At 44.7% G+C, this 16591-nt stretch overlaps 2 protein-coding genes and 1 long non-coding RNA gene across 3 annotated transcripts; all 3 read right to left on the reverse strand.

Moving 5' to 3' along the window:
* Window positions 1-1097: 1097 nt before the first annotated feature.
* On the reverse strand, window positions 1098-1812 carry LOC123135896 (uncharacterized). The gene is made up of 2 exons (XR_006466306.1): window positions 1662-1812; window positions 1098-1244 (listed from the first exon to the last, which is right to left on the reverse strand). It is a non-coding gene; the product is annotated as an uncharacterized lncRNA (long non-coding RNA).
* Window positions 1813-6352: 4540 nt separating this feature from the next.
* Window positions 6353-8277, reverse strand: LOC123135897 (phospholipase D delta-like). Its single transcript, XM_044555138.1, has one exon. The coding sequence runs from the start codon at window positions 7810-7812 to the stop codon at window positions 6553-6555; it is 1260 nt and encodes a 419-aa protein (XP_044411073.1). The 5' UTR covers window positions 7813-8277; the 3' UTR covers window positions 6353-6552.
* Window positions 8278-9906: 1629 nt separating this feature from the next.
* On the reverse strand, window positions 9907-14763 carry LOC123135898 (phospholipase D delta). The gene is made up of 2 exons (XM_044555140.1): window positions 13743-14763; window positions 9907-10973 (listed from the first exon to the last, which is right to left on the reverse strand). Exons 1-2 carry the CDS (start codon window positions 14724-14726, stop codon window positions 10848-10850), a joined length of 1110 nt encoding a protein of 369 aa, XP_044411075.1. The 5' UTR covers window positions 14727-14763; the 3' UTR covers window positions 9907-10847.
* Window positions 14764-16591: the final 1828 nt, after the last annotated feature.

The following is a 16591-nucleotide window of genomic DNA, read 5'->3' on the forward strand; positions in this document are numbered from 1 at the left end:
CTGGGGAGAAATTAAAACTTCTCCTAGAATCGCAGACGCTTCTTCCAGAATCAATAGCATGATTATTTCAGTAAACTTTTGTGGCCACTACTACTCTAACTGGAACAGCTGGTGTGATATATGTAGATGGAGAGAGAGAGAGAGAGGGAGAGAGAGATCAATAGTTTCAGGATAAAATAAAATGCTGAAATGTAATTCTCCTAAAATTACATCTCATTCCCAAGAATATCCTATTTAAAATTAGAGGAAGTAAAATGTATTTTTGCCAAGAAAACAGGGGTATAAAATGTATGTGGTTCATCGCGCTTTGGGCGTGAGCTCGTCGGCCAACACCTATCATAAACGGAAACATAATTGGTTTTCCAACATTTATCACTCTGGTAATTAACCAAAACGAAGCAATTACCTTCATGGTAGCATTCAACTTAAAGCTTTCCTTCCTCTGCTCCCAGGTTTAGTGTCCTCCAAACAGCGGCGGAGAATTTTTGTCATGTTTATCAACTGTTATATACGACAGCTTCTTCACGACCGCATTGGGAGTTCTCTTTGGAAACGACAGCGTCTGGATCATCTGCGACAGGTATTGAACTGCCTGTAGAACGAAGAACCGGTGTTTAGTTCATGAGAGAGCAAAATCTAGTGTCAAAAATCGGCAAGGTATAAATCTTACGGTGGAGTGGTTTGGCCGGGGCTCCCATCAGGTCCAACGCGTGGACAACTTTACTGTCTTTTCTACAGAGAGTTGCACGGACGCAACAGCATAGCAAGCCATGTCAGGATAACACAGAATGGTCGTCACGAGCAGTCCCAAAAGAGGCGTCGCAGGTACATTTAACTTTGAATGTGGTATGAAATAAACACACGGGCAGAAGCTCTAGCAAGGCATTGTAATTGATGAAGCTAATGCACATCATGCCAAGGAGATACACCAGTTAGTTAATCAGTTTAGTCAGAGACTGAATCCCCTGCAACTTCCAATCGATGAGAACTTCCAATTGATGAAGCTAATTGTTTTTGTAGATTGCATTGTTCTCACACATTTCCAGCCCACACAAACATGCAAGCTACAGAAAGTGAAAACAATAGGAGGAACTCACATAATCTTGATTCTGTGTAATACAAGCATCCTGGGCAGTTCTCTTCTTTGGCCTAACATTGCATTTACTTGTGTCCCCTGATTCAATATAACGTTGCACGTCCTTCAGAGAGCGAAATTCATAACCACTGACTGGGTTAGTGATGTACTGCAGAGATAAAAAGAATTAGAGGTAAAACAAGGGGTTCAACAAAAAGTACACAAAACAATGTCAAGGAAAATTAGATTTTTGGGGGGGCATTCTATAACAAAGAAAACTCGAGTATATCTTCAGAACACTAAAAAGACAACCCAGTAAGTGGACAAAGCTAATTGCTATCAGCAGGGTTAGATACTAATAACCTAATCAGAACCTCAACTTCTTGGAGGTCCTTGAGAATATGTGACTAAAAGTGTAATCAGTTACTGGCTTCAAGCATATTTTACAGTAACAATAAGTATCACGTGGCAGATGCAGAGTAAAAGCATGCTAGGAGGCAGGAAAGACTGAAAGAGTCGGTACTGAATTATGATATAAGCAGAGTGAATTGAGGATGAACTTCTTTTGATTAAAATAAAGCACAACCATATTACAGAGAGGGAGGTTGTGGTCGACGCCGGCACACAAATGAAACCGCCGTCGTCGGGGTCGGGCGTGGGCTCCTTCCATCCTGGTCATCATCATCTTGGTCCTTGTGGATAGCATCCATGGATTGGAAGTGGGGTGACTTGACAATCCCCTCCCTTGAGATGGCTTGTTGTTTCCAGTTGAGATTCGTCCATGGAGAACAGAAGCTTCATGAGCACACACACACACAAAAGATAAGAGGAGGAGGCTTTGGAAAGTGAAACGGTCATGGGGATGGGGATGCTTACCCGAGCTAGGAGCCGTGGAGGCGGAGCTCGTTGGCCCATCACCACACCGGAGGAAACGACGGTGAGCTCGACCATGTGCGGCCGTGGTGGTCATCCTCGTCCATGGAGGAGGGTGGCTGCTGCACCGAATCGAAGAAATTGAGTGGGGCGGGAAGATAAGAAAGAAGGGGAGAGGAGAGGGAAGAGGAGAGCTCACCTCACCAGAGTTGGGGGCAGCCGAAGCCCTAGCAGCGGGGATGGGTCGCGCGCGAGCGCTTGCGGCCGTGAGGAGCAGATCTAGCCGGAGGAAAGGAAGCACCGTCACGAGGGGAGCTCGTGGGTGTGCTGTGCTCCGGCGAGGGCCGCCGGAACTCGCCGGAATCGCCTGGTGTTGGTGGCGGCGGCGAGGTGGAGGCTGGAATGCGGGAGGACGGGGGAAGGGGGAAGGGGGCGCGACCGCGCGAGTGCGGCAGGAAGCGGCTAGGTTTCTAGTGGCTGCTACTTTGTTTTTAAAGGGGTATGCGAAATGTCTAAAATGCCCTCGACGGGGCACGGGAATTACGCGCGGTGGCACGGCCGGGCGGGACACGGCTCATAGGGAAAATATCAGACGGTTGGAGACGACCGGGTAAATATCCGACGGCCCACGACGACCGAGCCCGAGATCCAACGGCCAGAGCGCAATCAAGAAAACGATCGGACGGCCGAGAAGCTCTAATCGCTGAGGAGCCTCCTGCATCCACTCCTCTCTTATCTCTGGATTGATACGGTGGAACCTCTCCTAACCATTGTTGTTTTTTTATGTATGCTCTCAGTCAGTCTACGCATGTAAATTGAAGCATTGTCTTATTTTCCACACGTATCCATTTTGCCTAACCATGCAGAAGATTAATGAGAAACCTCATGATGATAAAATTGACATAATATCCTATTGATGTGAACCACGAAGTCATAGGCACATTGATCGAAGCAGAGTAAAAACCTCACAGGACTAGACAAAGTAACCTACCTTGGGTCCATCCCAATGTTCTAATTTCATTTGTGAAGTGAACTTACAAAGTATGCCCTTTAGTTATACATCATTATCGCAGAAAACAACAAGTATTTCAACTTTGTAGTCATGAAGAAGTTGGCCGTCGGTCAAAATATGAACTTACTTTTTTTCCTTTTCGAAAAGGAGGATGAGCCCCGGCCTCTGCATCTGGGAGATGCATACGGTCATTTTATTGATTACTCTTGAGGAAATTACAAAGTATAACAACAATATGCCTGAATCCGCCATCTTGGTAGCATCTGCCGCTACTCCTATCCAAATGATGAAGGGGTGCAAGCTGGGCCACATACCCATACCTCTCACCTAAGCCTAACATCTAAAGCCGGAGGCCCCGACCGAGCCATCTGTCGGGTCCGGGGCTCAAACCGGTCTGACGCACTCAAATGTGTCGTCGCCGCCATCTTTCACTGGTCCATCTTCAGAGCAGATTGAGGTGACAACCTTGGCAGGTCCTCCGCCATCGACGCCACCACGACGCCAAATGACGACCTCCACCTACGCGAGCCTTGGCAGGTCCTCCGCCATTGACACCACCACGACGCCAGCCGACGACCTCCACCTACGCGACTCCAACTCCAAGCAACAGACATACATCCATGCTAGGAAAGGGCCGCACCACCGCTGTCGCCCACCACCCACAAGCGCCATCCAACCCCAAGCTTTCCAAAGCGGCGCCTTCAAGAAGGGAACGACACCGTGAGCGCCGCCGTCGCCCAACAGAGTTAGGGCTTTCGCCCGGGAAACCCAGGGGAAGGTGAAGTGAGGAGATTAGTCCATACCGACGCCTCCAAGAAGGGAAACGGCGCCCTGAGGTGTCGCCATCGGCGCGGCCGGTCATGGCCGGCCAGGGATTTTGCCCGAACTAGATCTCCGCCACTAGCAGCACCTCCTGTACAGAACCGGCGACCAAGAGGAAGCGCGGCCCGACCAAGCTGGCCCGCACGCCAAACAGGGGGGGAAGGGATGCGCCAGATCGCGCACACCGACCGCCGCAGAAGCCGCCGTCGGACGCCAACGACCACCGGATCCGGCCGCCCGCGCGGCCGGGACACCGGATCCACCACCCGCATGGCTATTAGCCGGCCATGCCTTGTCAATGGAGCCGCCGCTCCAGATCCTGGGTTCCCCACACATGAGCAGGGCAACCGAGGCCCCGCCGCAACCATCCTTGGCGCCGTTAAATTTCTCTCCTTTGATAACTTAATGATATATTGGTCAATTTATGCAAAAATGATCTCTCATGTTTTGTATATTCACTTATTTTGGGAAGTTCTTATCAATCTATAAAAAATTGACGGGCGCGGCAATGCGCGCATTCATGATCTAGTATGTTGTATAGGCTCATGTGCTGCAATTGACAAGTTAAACACACATATTCCTACTACTTTAAGGGACTGAAGTCTTTTCATGCAATTTCAATTATTTGCACCACTAGTCTGCTAATTGTCATATTCTAGCATATTCTGCTTATACGTCATTGTGCACAAAAGTCCGTGATAAAAAAATGGCCACTAGAGATTTCTTTGTGAGGAGCAAGCTACACAATAATCTAGGTGGTGTCTATTGAATAGTCTAGGCGGTGCATGGTTATTGGTAGATTGTAGTGTTTGATTTTATAGTTAGCTTTCTATTTAATATCTCATCTAAGCTCTTGAGAGTTGCTACTATTGGAACAATGAACCCATACCTATTTCTCACAATCAAACATAATTTTAGATGCATTTTCACTCTCTTTTGAAATTTAGTTTTATTTATTTCAACCGAAGGTAGAGTAACAACATATATTTTAAAATTTATCTACTTCTAATACAAACAAACAAATAGTCTAAGATATTAGAATCTAGGTATTATAAGATGCCAAAATGAACAATAGCATAACCACTATAATTCATTAGAGGGCAAAAAAATTAATAAAAGAAAACAATATAAATGTGTTAAAATATAAACAACAGAAGTAGCTTTTGTTGTAAGATATTACTTAAATTTCAAACATATTTGATATAGCAAGAATCAAAATAAATAATAAAAATATATCTTAATCCTTATCGAGAATATTATTTAATTGATTTTTTAAGTGTAACAGAAAATTTTAGTCGTTAAATTGGTAAAATGATGGAGGGAGCGAAAGCCATGGAACCCTAGCGAGACCGATCCCGTTTGAGGGATCGAGCGAGGAGACATGGAAGCGAGTCCGGCCCAAGCATTCTCTCGGGCGGCAGGTTGGCCTATAGGATGGCATTTTGTTTGTAATTTCAAGCTGAAACAGGCCTAGACTCCTAAAATCAAAACATTTTGTTTTGAGGGATCACTAGAATCGACCCAAAGCAATGATTTCACTTGCGGGTGATTGTGGTTTGATTCTCATGATTCAACATAATCAAATCGAGTTCTTTGGCTCTTCTGATTCTCCAGACCTTAATTATTCACAATCGGGTGAAAACAACTGCCTCTGAATCTTTCATCGTATTTGCTCATTTCGGTAATACGCAAACAACGTGTTTGTTTTTTGTTCTAATTATAGCAATGTATACAAATTAGTTTATCTAATTTAAAATGATTTTTTTTCAAACATATAGCTCGAATAAATATATACATCAAGGCTTCATGAACAATTAGTGTACTAAAAATGATTGTATTGGAAATGACACAAAGCTAAAATCAGGATGAAGAAAAATGTATGAAGTTTTTGATGCATTTGGTGTGATAAGATTATACAGGACTTGTGTACTTACTAGATTCATTTTTTTAGTTTTTACCTAAATTTTGATCAATGTCCGAATAAATCATAAGATAATAATTAATAAATCACACAAACCGGAAAACATTACAAACGTAAATATGGTATCTTAGCTTGCCTTTTGCTTGGCCATGTCGACTTTGCTTCTAGGGTAGCGTTGCGAGAGTACACAAATCATTGACGACTGTTTGAAAAACTTCTTCATGTCTTCACCACTAGTTTGCGTCATTCCTCCCTAATAAAATAGCAAATAAAAACACAACATAAGAATAGACATACATGTTTTCTTCTTCATTCACATGTTTAGCTATGTATATGAGCCTCAAATTCTAGATATTGAGCTCTTCCACTAAGGCGAGGGGCATGCACTCCTTTGTAGTTTGTCATGCTATATCCAAACTTCAATTCATAATTTTATTCACACGGACATTTATCAATAAATTGTCAATATTCTCTTCCGTGCTATTTAGACTCAGTTGCTGAATTGTGATGTCTCGTGCTTTGTTTTATGAGAGAATAACATGTGAAAACCAAGTTTTAATGAAAACTTTGTGGAAACCACGTAGAAAGTTTTCAAAATTCTAAAAAATACATTATGTCAAGAGAGTGATGTTATATTGACGTATGAAATTCCAAGTACAAAAACAAAACGATTTACGAGCTATGATAAAAACAAATCCAGCAACGAATGGCGGGTTTCTTGTGCAGCACTATTCAATGCTGATTTGCCTTTCTTTTTTTACACCTCATTTACACAATAAATTGCTACAAATCCCATTTTCCTTAATTTGTGTAAACATAGTGTCAGAGCTCAAAGGGTCAGTAGGAAGGCTACATGGTGAGATGATCGGGAAACTTGTTGGTGGAGCCGAGGACCCTGCCGCCGACGTCGGGGAAGAACTCGTGCCCCGTCAGCGGCCACACACCGCCGTAGCCGTCCACCTCCACCGGATACTTCATCAGGTGCCCCTGCATCTCCTCTGCCACCTCCCCCTCGTCCGTGTACCTCTCCCAGTTCTCCCGGGCCACCTGGTTCACCAGCCTCACGCACTCCGGCGACTCCGGCGCCTCCAGCACATCCCACAGCCAGCCCAGGTGCTCCTCCCAGAGCGACATCCTGTACCGGTGCACCTGCCCGCGCGGCCGCCGACCAGTGTGGTGCGGCTGGTGCGCGCCGACGGCTATCTCGGTGTCGCGGGAACCAGAGAGGGAGCGCTGGTTAACATTGGCGGAGCCGAGGAGCACGTACTCGTCGTCCACGACCATTCCCTTCGAGTGCACGTACACCATGAACCGCCCGTGCCTCCGCGCTAGCGCCGCCGGGCTCGTCCCCGTCTCCAGATGCGGGGGCGTTGCCGGTGCCTGTTCGCGGTTGCCGAGGCAGTAGAAGTTGAGATAGTCCTGCGGGTGCGCTCTGACGCCGGCCCCGGCCTCCGCGATCGCCTTCGCGACCACCTCGTACATCGCCTGCATCGTCTGCGCCTGCCAGAAGAGGGACTCCTGAGCCGGCGCCGACCCAGGCGGCCCCTCCGCCGCCGGCCACATCGGCAGCACCACGTACGCCGCGAAGTCTTCCCTGGCCCTTATCTTGCTCGCCGCCTTCAGCGCGATCTCCATCGGCACCAGGTTGCCGGCGCCCGGGTGCCGGAACGACGTCGGCCACGCGTACGACGACCCCACGAAGCGCTCGGTCTCGAGGTACACGAACCGGTCGGCGGCGCGGATCGCCGCCACGTACGCCGCGTGGATGCTCTGCTCCACGGCCAGGCTCTTGTCGCAGAGAAGGTTCCGCGCCTCCATCTCCTCCGTCTCCCAGGAGCGCGGGAACCCCTTCACCGACCCGGCGTCCACCGAACGGAACACCTGCGCGTGCCAGCACCGGGGGTCATCCTCCGGCAGGACGCGCAGGGCGTCGTCTTCGGCGTCGGCCACGACCGGGCTGAGGATCCAGGGGATGCGCTGGAGCTTGAGCAGAGCATCGTCCTTCCCGTGCTTGGACGCCTTCAAGTGCTTGGCTGTCGCCCTCCGCCACCGCTGCTCGAAGTTCTTGAGGACGTCGTACGCGGCGGCGCCGTCGAGGCGGCAGTGCATGTCGTGCCACGGCAGACGGGGCCCGTTCTCCGCGGCGGCGTCGCCGAGCGTGGGGTTGTGGATGTCCCCCCGGAAGACGGTGTCAAGGTCCTCGAAGAGCCGGTGGGCCGGCGTGTCATAGCGTCCGGCCGCGAGGTCGAGGCCGCCTAGGAAGGCCGTGATCCGGCGGGTGGCCTCGGACGCCGGCGTGTCGACGAGGATGCACTTCTGGTTGTGCGCGTACGGCGTGCCCACCACCTGCACGCTGGACAGGCATCCCACTTGATCAGCTCATGCATCCAGTTCCAAATTTGGACATCTTGGTAAGTCTTAAGTCATTTTTCGCAAGCCTTTAGATTTTCATCCAATGGTAGGCAACTCAAACTTGATTAACACAATGGAAACTCATAGTTTTGTTATATTTACCCTAATGGAAAACACTAATACGAAAGTTGCATATATACTCCAGTGTAAGATATAGGCGAAAAGAACGTGCAACTTTGAGATAAAAGATTGACTGAAATTGGGAAAGAAAAAAGCAATATCCTAAGATTAGGATAGAGATAAAGATATTATCCAAAGAAAATTCCTAGTGACAACAGAGATGTATAAGATATTATCCAAAGAAAACTCATAGTACTATATAAGCCGAACATTCGAAGTGGGACAACTTTTGGTCCACTGGAGAGGCAGAGAGTATGTGAATATTTATTTGTCTTTGTGAATGTCATACGAATTTTCTAACTAATGAATCTGAATTCACTTGTTCACTCGTCATTTTCTTTCTTTGAAGTCTCATTTGGGTATGTTGATCTTCCTAGTTTTCGGGAAGAATACCTGATTGTGTGTGACACTCTATTAGCTCTACTTTTTTGCGGGTGAGCTCTATAATATCTGACCCTATATAATATTATGTTCAGAAAAAAGGATTCGGTGGCATCTATTCTTTGGGCTAGCCCTTTGAACATACTTTGCAGGGCATTACTGGTGCGAGTGCAGCAGGCTGGAAACGGCTGCGCAGGATTTATTCAACCGGTTTGACTAGCAAACCACTCGTGTATTATGTGGATGAACTATGTAACCTTGGGTCCGACCGGTTCTATGGTCGTGTTTTCTTTTTCTTTCTTTGTTTTACTGTCTGATACTCGATGAGTTGACTTGATTCATGTTTAATAAAATGGCCATGTGCATCCAGGGATGCAGAGGCCAGGGTACGGTGCTCCCCTTTTTAGAAAAAAAAATGTTTATCTTCTTGGATGTTTTCTCAAACTAAAAAACTGCTACCTCCATTTTGAATTATAAATGTTTTAGATATTTAAATGTGGACTACATATGGACTGCAATGAATAAAAAAAACTAAAATGTGTCTATATACATCTGATCCCAAAAAAAGTTAGAGCATCTTATAATTCAGAATGGAGGGATTACACGAAATGGGCACACCACTTAAGGAAACATGCACATCGAAAGCTTGCCCATTTTAACATATTGTATAGGCTCATGTGGTGCAATTCACAAGTTAAACACACACACACACACACACACACACACACACACACACACACACACACACGCACACACACACACACACACACACACACACACACACACATATATATATATATATATATATATATATATGTTAATTGAAATCCTTTCATGCAATCTTACTTATTTACACAACTAAACTGTTAATTGCCCTATTCTAGCGTATTCTACTTATACTACGTCATGCACAAAAGTTCGAGAGAAAAAATGGCCCACTAGAGATTTCTTGGTGAAGTAGCAAGCTACATAATAATCTAGGTGGTGTGTCTACTTAATAATCTAGATGGTCCAAGGTAATTGGTAGATAGATCTAGGTGTTTATTTTATAGTTTCCTCCCTATTTAATATCATCTAATCTCTTGAGAGTTGCTACTATTAGAACTATGAAGCCATACGTCTTCCTCACCATCGAAAAAAAAATTAGACACGCTTTTACTATCTTTTGAAATTTAGTTCCTTATTTCAATTGAAAGTAGAACATTGTATACATTGTAAAATGTATTTACTTATAACACAAACAGACATATAGTCTAAGATATTCAAATCTAGATATTATAGGACGCTAAAATTAACCATAGCACATACACTATAATTCATCACTGGGCAAAAAATTAATATACAAAAAGATGCTATTAAAATAAAGGAAGAAGTAATGTTTTTTAAGATATTACTCAAATTTAATGAAACATATTTGTTATAACAAAAAGTAATTAAATCATAAATGAAATAATATCTTAATACTTAGCAACAATATTATTTAATTAATTCTTTTAAGCGTAATAGAAAATTTTAAAACTAAAATTGGTACAATGCTAGAGCGAGCAAAGGCAATTGACTCTTTAATAATGTTTGTTTATTTTTTCAGTAATACCGGATACACAAACCATGTGTTTGTCAATGTTCTAGTTATGCAACTACATTACATATATAAATTAGTTTTTTTTCTTGTAAACGAATTGGTTCAAACATATAGCTCGAATAAATATACATCAAGGGGCCATGAGCAATTAACATAATTTTTTTGTTTAAATAATATTTATTTGAAAAATTACATATACATGAATGAGTAAGGCAACAACCTTAGTTTTTTTTGGCTGTAAACGATGTTGTCATTCATGTTTTAAAATCATAAAAAAGTGAGCATAAAATCATGTTATTCCTATGGTGGCCAAAGATTTGCATAACCAAAATTGGTAAAAGAAAAAGCTCATTGAGATTAGGTCTCGTCGAATGGCACACCTTATTTCTCTCCTCCTCTCTCACACAGAGAGAAGATAGGCACATAGAAAACTTAAAGATAGTGGAAATGACATAAAGCGATGATGAAGATGATGAAAAATGTAAGTTTCTTGAGGCATTTGGTGTGATAATATTTGACGGGATTTGACAACTTAAAGATTCAGTTTTGTACATCTTACTTAATTTTGATCCATATCCCAAGAAACCATCAAGTAGTTAATAACAAATCAAAAAAAACTAAAAACAAACATAAGAGAAAATCTTGTATCTTAGCTTGCCTTTTGCTTGGCCATGTCAACTTTGCTTCTAGGGTAGCGATGCGAGAGTACACAAATCACAGATGATTGTTTGAAGAACTTCTTCGTGTCTTCGCCACTAGTTTGCATCATGCCTCCCTAATAAAAGAGCATATAAGAAAAACATTAGAATACAGCTATATGTTTTATTCTTCATTTACACATTTAGTGGTCAATACGAGCTTGGAATTCTAGTTGTTAAGCTCTCATATTGCAACTTTAAAATTCATATTGATACTAGGAATTTTAAAATCGAGGGAATGAACCCCGTGTGTATTTTTTTCATCTTATATCCAAACTTTAATTCATAATTTTATTTGATCGGTTGTTTATCAATAAATTGTCTGTGTTCTCTTTTGTGCTATTTAGACTCATTTGCTGAATTGTCATGTCTTGTGCTTTGTTTTGTAAAAGAATGTCGTGTAAAAATCAAGAGTTTCAATGAAAACTTTGCGGAAACCATGTTTAAAAGTTTTAAAATTTTCTAAAAAGTATATGTTTAGGAGGGTGATGTTATATAGTTTAGAAGGAAGAGGAAGACCTAGGGGGCTTACGTCCTCATTTCACTCTTTTTGCTCCTGCGAGACCGTTTGAACTACCACCACCCCATATAAAATGGTGGATTATACCATGATCGTCGTGCTTAGGTGCACTAGTTTTCAACAGCTCTGTTCCTACCAGGGGGGCATAGCGCTCCCGTCCACTCAAGGTGTTCCCTGTAACCAATTGGCTAAGTCGCTAAGTCATTGCGGACACTTGCCATCCTCTCATATCGAAAGACGAACAACGACTTCCGGAGGGTGTATACAAAGGTCTGCTTATAGGTTGAAATCATATTCGACCGCCTAAGGCAACATGCACTCAAGTTAAAAGTATACTGAGTGGTTGAAGGAAAGCGAAAAGGAATGGCTTTTTCATCTGGTCGGAGGACCGACCTGGGTTTGCACGAGCGTAGGCGGGTCCTGGAGTAAATTTGTGGCAGCAATCGACGACTCGATCCACCCCGCCCTTGGTGTTCGTAGATCGGTTTTGCCAGTTAGGGTTTGTGTGGTGGGTTTCGATGATCTCGGGTAGCCAAAGTGGAAGGGCCACTATCTAAGCTATTAGTGGGCTGGTTTGAACTATTGATTTACTGAATCGAGTGAAGCTGTGTTGCGTAACATATAGGTCGCCAAGTGCAAGCGTTGGTCAAGTGAGTCCTTCTACAAAACAAATTACCCAAATCTTACAGAAATAGCATCCCCCTACCCTGTGTTAAGCATATAGCTAACCACGGGAGCGCCCAGCGCCCAGAAGAGCAAAGCTGACATCTGAAATTTAAAGTTCACGCACAAAACCATGTGTTAGCTAAGATAAAAACAAATTAATGAATAGTGATGTTTCATGTTCACACTATTCAATGCTGATTTTTTACCTCGTAAAACAATTTGTATTTGTTTAGATTTTCTCGAAACGAATATCACATGTCAATTTGTATTTTTATGTTTTTCAATTTGGAATTTCACATGCTAAACGAATATCAACAATTAACATATTGTATTTGTTTAGATTTTCTCAAAACTTCAAAACATAGTTTTGCACATGGTTTCCACCGTTTTGCACCGAAGTTGATTTTCACGTGATATTCTTTTGTTTTATAACCTTATGTGGAAAAGTTGCACAAATATAAACAAAAAACTGAAGAAAAAAATACACAAAACCAGGCAAAATCTAGTAGCACAAATAGAATTAACATAAATCATGGTAATGACAACTCAACCTTGCCTTAAATGCTCGCTCAAGCATACAAAGACCGAGGTAGTAGTACGTGACTTCCTCTCGTTTCCTCCCTTAACCCTAGGCGGCTAGACTAAACTCTCCCCTTCAGGCTTCACGGCGAGCTCGTGGATTTGCCTCCCCTCTGTCTGCGACTCCGACGGCCAGTGGCGGGGAGGGAGATCCTAGGGCCTCCGCTCCAGTTAGTAGTTTAAGCTAAGGTATTTTAGTCCTCGCAGGTACACGCTTCTTCTACGAGTTTGTTTTCCGAGCCCTGATCCCTCTCGAGTTTGTCCGGCTGGACGTACGTGACGAAGCACTAGCGTAGATTCATGTCGTCTTCTTGGGGCGGTGAGGTTAGGATTTCTCATCTTATGGCCAAATTTGATGTCAGGTGTGTCAGATCTATACAAGGATTCAACGGCGACGACTACGTCTCCAGGGTGATGGTTCTTAGGGGCACGTGCACGCAAACTTCCTGGCTATCATTGACAAGGCCAAGCGGCGACAACGGCTCGTTCTGACCAAAGTAGTATTCGGTTGGTGGTCACAAAATCTCAATGTGTTTTTATATTAAGATGCTTTGTACTAACAAAAGATAAGATCATTTTCACAGAAAAAGACCGAGCTAGTAGTGCACTGATTTTCTGGTTCAAAATCCTTTTTGTGTGTGGCAACTTCTGGTTCCAATCCAAATGCGAGATATTCCATTGGTTTTATCCAATCATGTATTTTGGACCTACTCCCTCTGTTCGGAATTACTTGTCGCAGAAAAAAATGTATCTAGACGTATTCTAGTTCTAGATACATTCATTTTCGAGACAAGTAATTCCGAACGGAGGGAGTAAAATAATTATACGTGTAGGAATCCTATCAAGGTTTGAGAAAAATCGACAAAAGTTTGAATTATGCTTGATTTTTTTTTGCGAGGTGAATTATGCTTGAATTTGGCCCCAATTCATTTCTCACTAAGATAACCGGACGGAACTGCAAATATGTTTGGCACGTACTGAAATCGCTGAAATTTGGACGAAATTCCATTGGAATCGACAATTACGCACAAACAGCCAGCAGTCTGATTCCCCTAAAAAAAAGCCAGCAGTCTGATCATACCGTGTTTAGGAAGAAGCTGGGGTGCAGGGGAGTGTCGTGGTGGTCGGAGACGAGGAGGCAGACGCGGACGCCCTCCTGCGACTTGTACTTGAGCAGCTCCCCCAGCGCCATCTTCTCCACCTCAACGCCGGCCAGCGCCCTCACCTCCGCCGCCTTCTCCGCCATCTCCGGCGACATCTCCTCCCGCAGCAGCCTCACCCTCGCGCCCACCGCCCACCCCGCCACGTACACCAGTTTCTGCGCCCCCAGCACCGCCATGCACACGTCCTCCCAGCACCGCCCGCGCTCGTACGAGCACGGCGCACCCACCGGCACGTGCGCGTCCTGGTACAGCTTCAGCTCGCACCCACGCCGCGCCGGGAAGTACGCCGGCACGCCGCCGAAGCGGTGGCGCCGGGAGGACGACGACGATGCGGGGGTGAAGGTGAGGGAGACGCGGATGGCGGAGTTGGGTTTCGGAGGGCCGCGGCCGTCGGGGCGGAGCAGTGGGAGCCAGGCGTCCACGATGGGCTTGCCATCGAGGAGTGCGGCGGCCGGGAGGTAGGCGGCTCCGATGAGGTCGGAGCCGAAGGGGTCCGAGTCCCTGACCTGGAGGACGAGGCGGGAGGCCTCGTGCGCGAGGGGGATGCGTATGCGCGCCGACCAGTCCGGGGCCTCGGAGTTGCGGACGACGTAGGTGCGCGCGATCGTGGTGTCCGGGACGTCCGGCCGCGACACCGCGACGAGGGCGTAGGGGTCGGAGGTCGGGACGATGCTGTGGTGGCCGCGAGGCTTTTGGCGGCGGCGGCGGCGGCGGACGGGGCTGTCGGCGTCGGTGTCGGCGTCGATGTTGCGGCTGGGGAGGCGGCGGGGCCGGATGCAGAGTCGGCGGAGGATGGTTGAGAGGATGTCCATGTTGGGGAGGCCGCACGCCTCGTGGATGGTCAGGTCGAGGTCGCCGTGGAGGAGCTCGAGCCGCTCGCCGTCGTCGGCCATGGACGACATGGCCGGCCGGTCCGTCGGTCGGCGTACGTTTGCGCGCGCGTCCGATCTCCGGGCCGCGCCGTTATGCTCCCGCCACCTTTATGAGCCAATTAGCAGACGTTACGCGACACTGAAAAGTGGGGCCAAAGGAGGAAACAACGTGGACCTGAGAGGTCAGGTGGGCCCCGGCACGCATGTGTGGACTGTGGAGATCGGGATGCGATTCTTGGCTTCGCTCGAGGTTGATGCTTGTGCTGCTCCTCTACTCAACGTCTTCTTTTTCCAAGCCAACCAAATTAGAATGACGTAGTATATGTCATGATACAAATATGTTCCCTCCATCTCATCTTCTATATCTAAATAGCTGCCCCCCACTGTTGATCGCACCACTACGTCATCGCTAATCCTCCCGCAACCGCAAGCGCCCCGCTGCTGGCCGTTTGGTTTACTACATAGACAAGCCCGCAGTGCATGGGCAAGCGAGTCATGGGCTCATGACTTGGTTGATAGCCCATAGTGGCGGCCCATGTAATTAGGTTAATCTGCTCACGAAAATGTACGTACTAATTAGGGGAAAATCCTATTGGACGCTCGCTGCGTCGACTTGTCGAGGCTTCGCACAGAGAGAGCTAGCGATAGCGATCTAGATGGGCCGGCCCAGTTAGGAGGTAGCGCTAGCGCTGCAGCTTCCGGTTTTGGGAACCTTCTGGAGGGTTCCTGAACGGTTTTGGGAACCTTCTAGAAGGTTCTTGAACCGGGTTTTCACTGGTTTTTTCTGTTTGCTTTTTCTTTGTTATTTTTCCTGTCTTTTTCTTTTTCTTTCTTCGTTTTTCTGTTTCTTTATTTCATCTTTCAATTCGTTTTTCTTCTCTTTTTTTTCTTTTTGTTCACATTTCAAATTATGTTTGGGAGTTTCAAAAAATCTTCCCATTTCAAATTCGCGCTTCCAAATTTGTTCTCCATTTCAAAATTTGTTCTCAACATTCAAAAATTGTTCGTGCTTTAAAAAATTGTTCGCGCTTCTAAATTTGTTCTCCATTTCGAAATTTGTTCTCAACATTCAAAAATTGTTCGTGCTTTCAAAAATTGTTCGCGCTTCAAATTTTTTCTCCATTTCAAAATTTGTTCTCAACATTCAAAAATTGTTCGTGCTTTCAAAAATTGTTCGAGCTTCCAAATTTGTTCTCCATTTCAAAATTTGTTTTCAACATTCAAAAATTGTTCGTGCTTTCAAAAATTGGTCGAGCTTCCAAATTTGTTCTCCATTTCAATATTTGTTCTCAACATTCAAAAATTGTTCGTGCTTTAAAAAATTGGTCGAGCTTCCAAATTTGTTCTCCATTTCAAAATTTGTTCTCAACATTCAAAAATTGTTCGTGCTTTAAAAAATTGTTTGCATCGTTTCAGAAACTGTTCACCTATTAATGGTTTATTCACAAAACAAAAATCATTTTGTTTCAAAAAAAGTTCCCATTTCCAAAATTTGTTAACAAATACAAAAACTGTTCACATGTTTAAATTTTGTTTGCAAATGCAAAAATGTATGGAAATTTCAAAAAAATGTTCCAAATGTTGTTCACAAATTCAAAGCTGTTCAGGAGTTTCAAAATTTTGTTCGCATTTATGAAAATTGGTCACATTTTCATAAAATATGTTCTGAATTTGAAATTTGTTTGTATTTTGCAAAAAGGTTTAGAATTTCATATCTTTTCATTTAAGAATGTTCGAAATTTATAAATTTGTTCATGTTTTCAAAAAAGTTTGGAGGTTCAAATTCCGTATGTTTTTTGTTCAGAATTTCAATTTTTTGTTCTCATTTTTCAAAATTTGTTCCAATTGTTTCAAAGATTGTTTCGTGCTTTCAAAAAAATACTCGCATTTCCAAA

The sequence above is a fragment of the Triticum aestivum genome, chromosome 6B, assembly GCF_018294505.1.
Source record: "Triticum aestivum cultivar Chinese Spring chromosome 6B, IWGSC CS RefSeq v2.1, whole genome shotgun sequence".
Lineage (NCBI taxonomy): Eukaryota > Viridiplantae > Streptophyta > Magnoliopsida > Poales > Poaceae > Triticum > Triticum aestivum.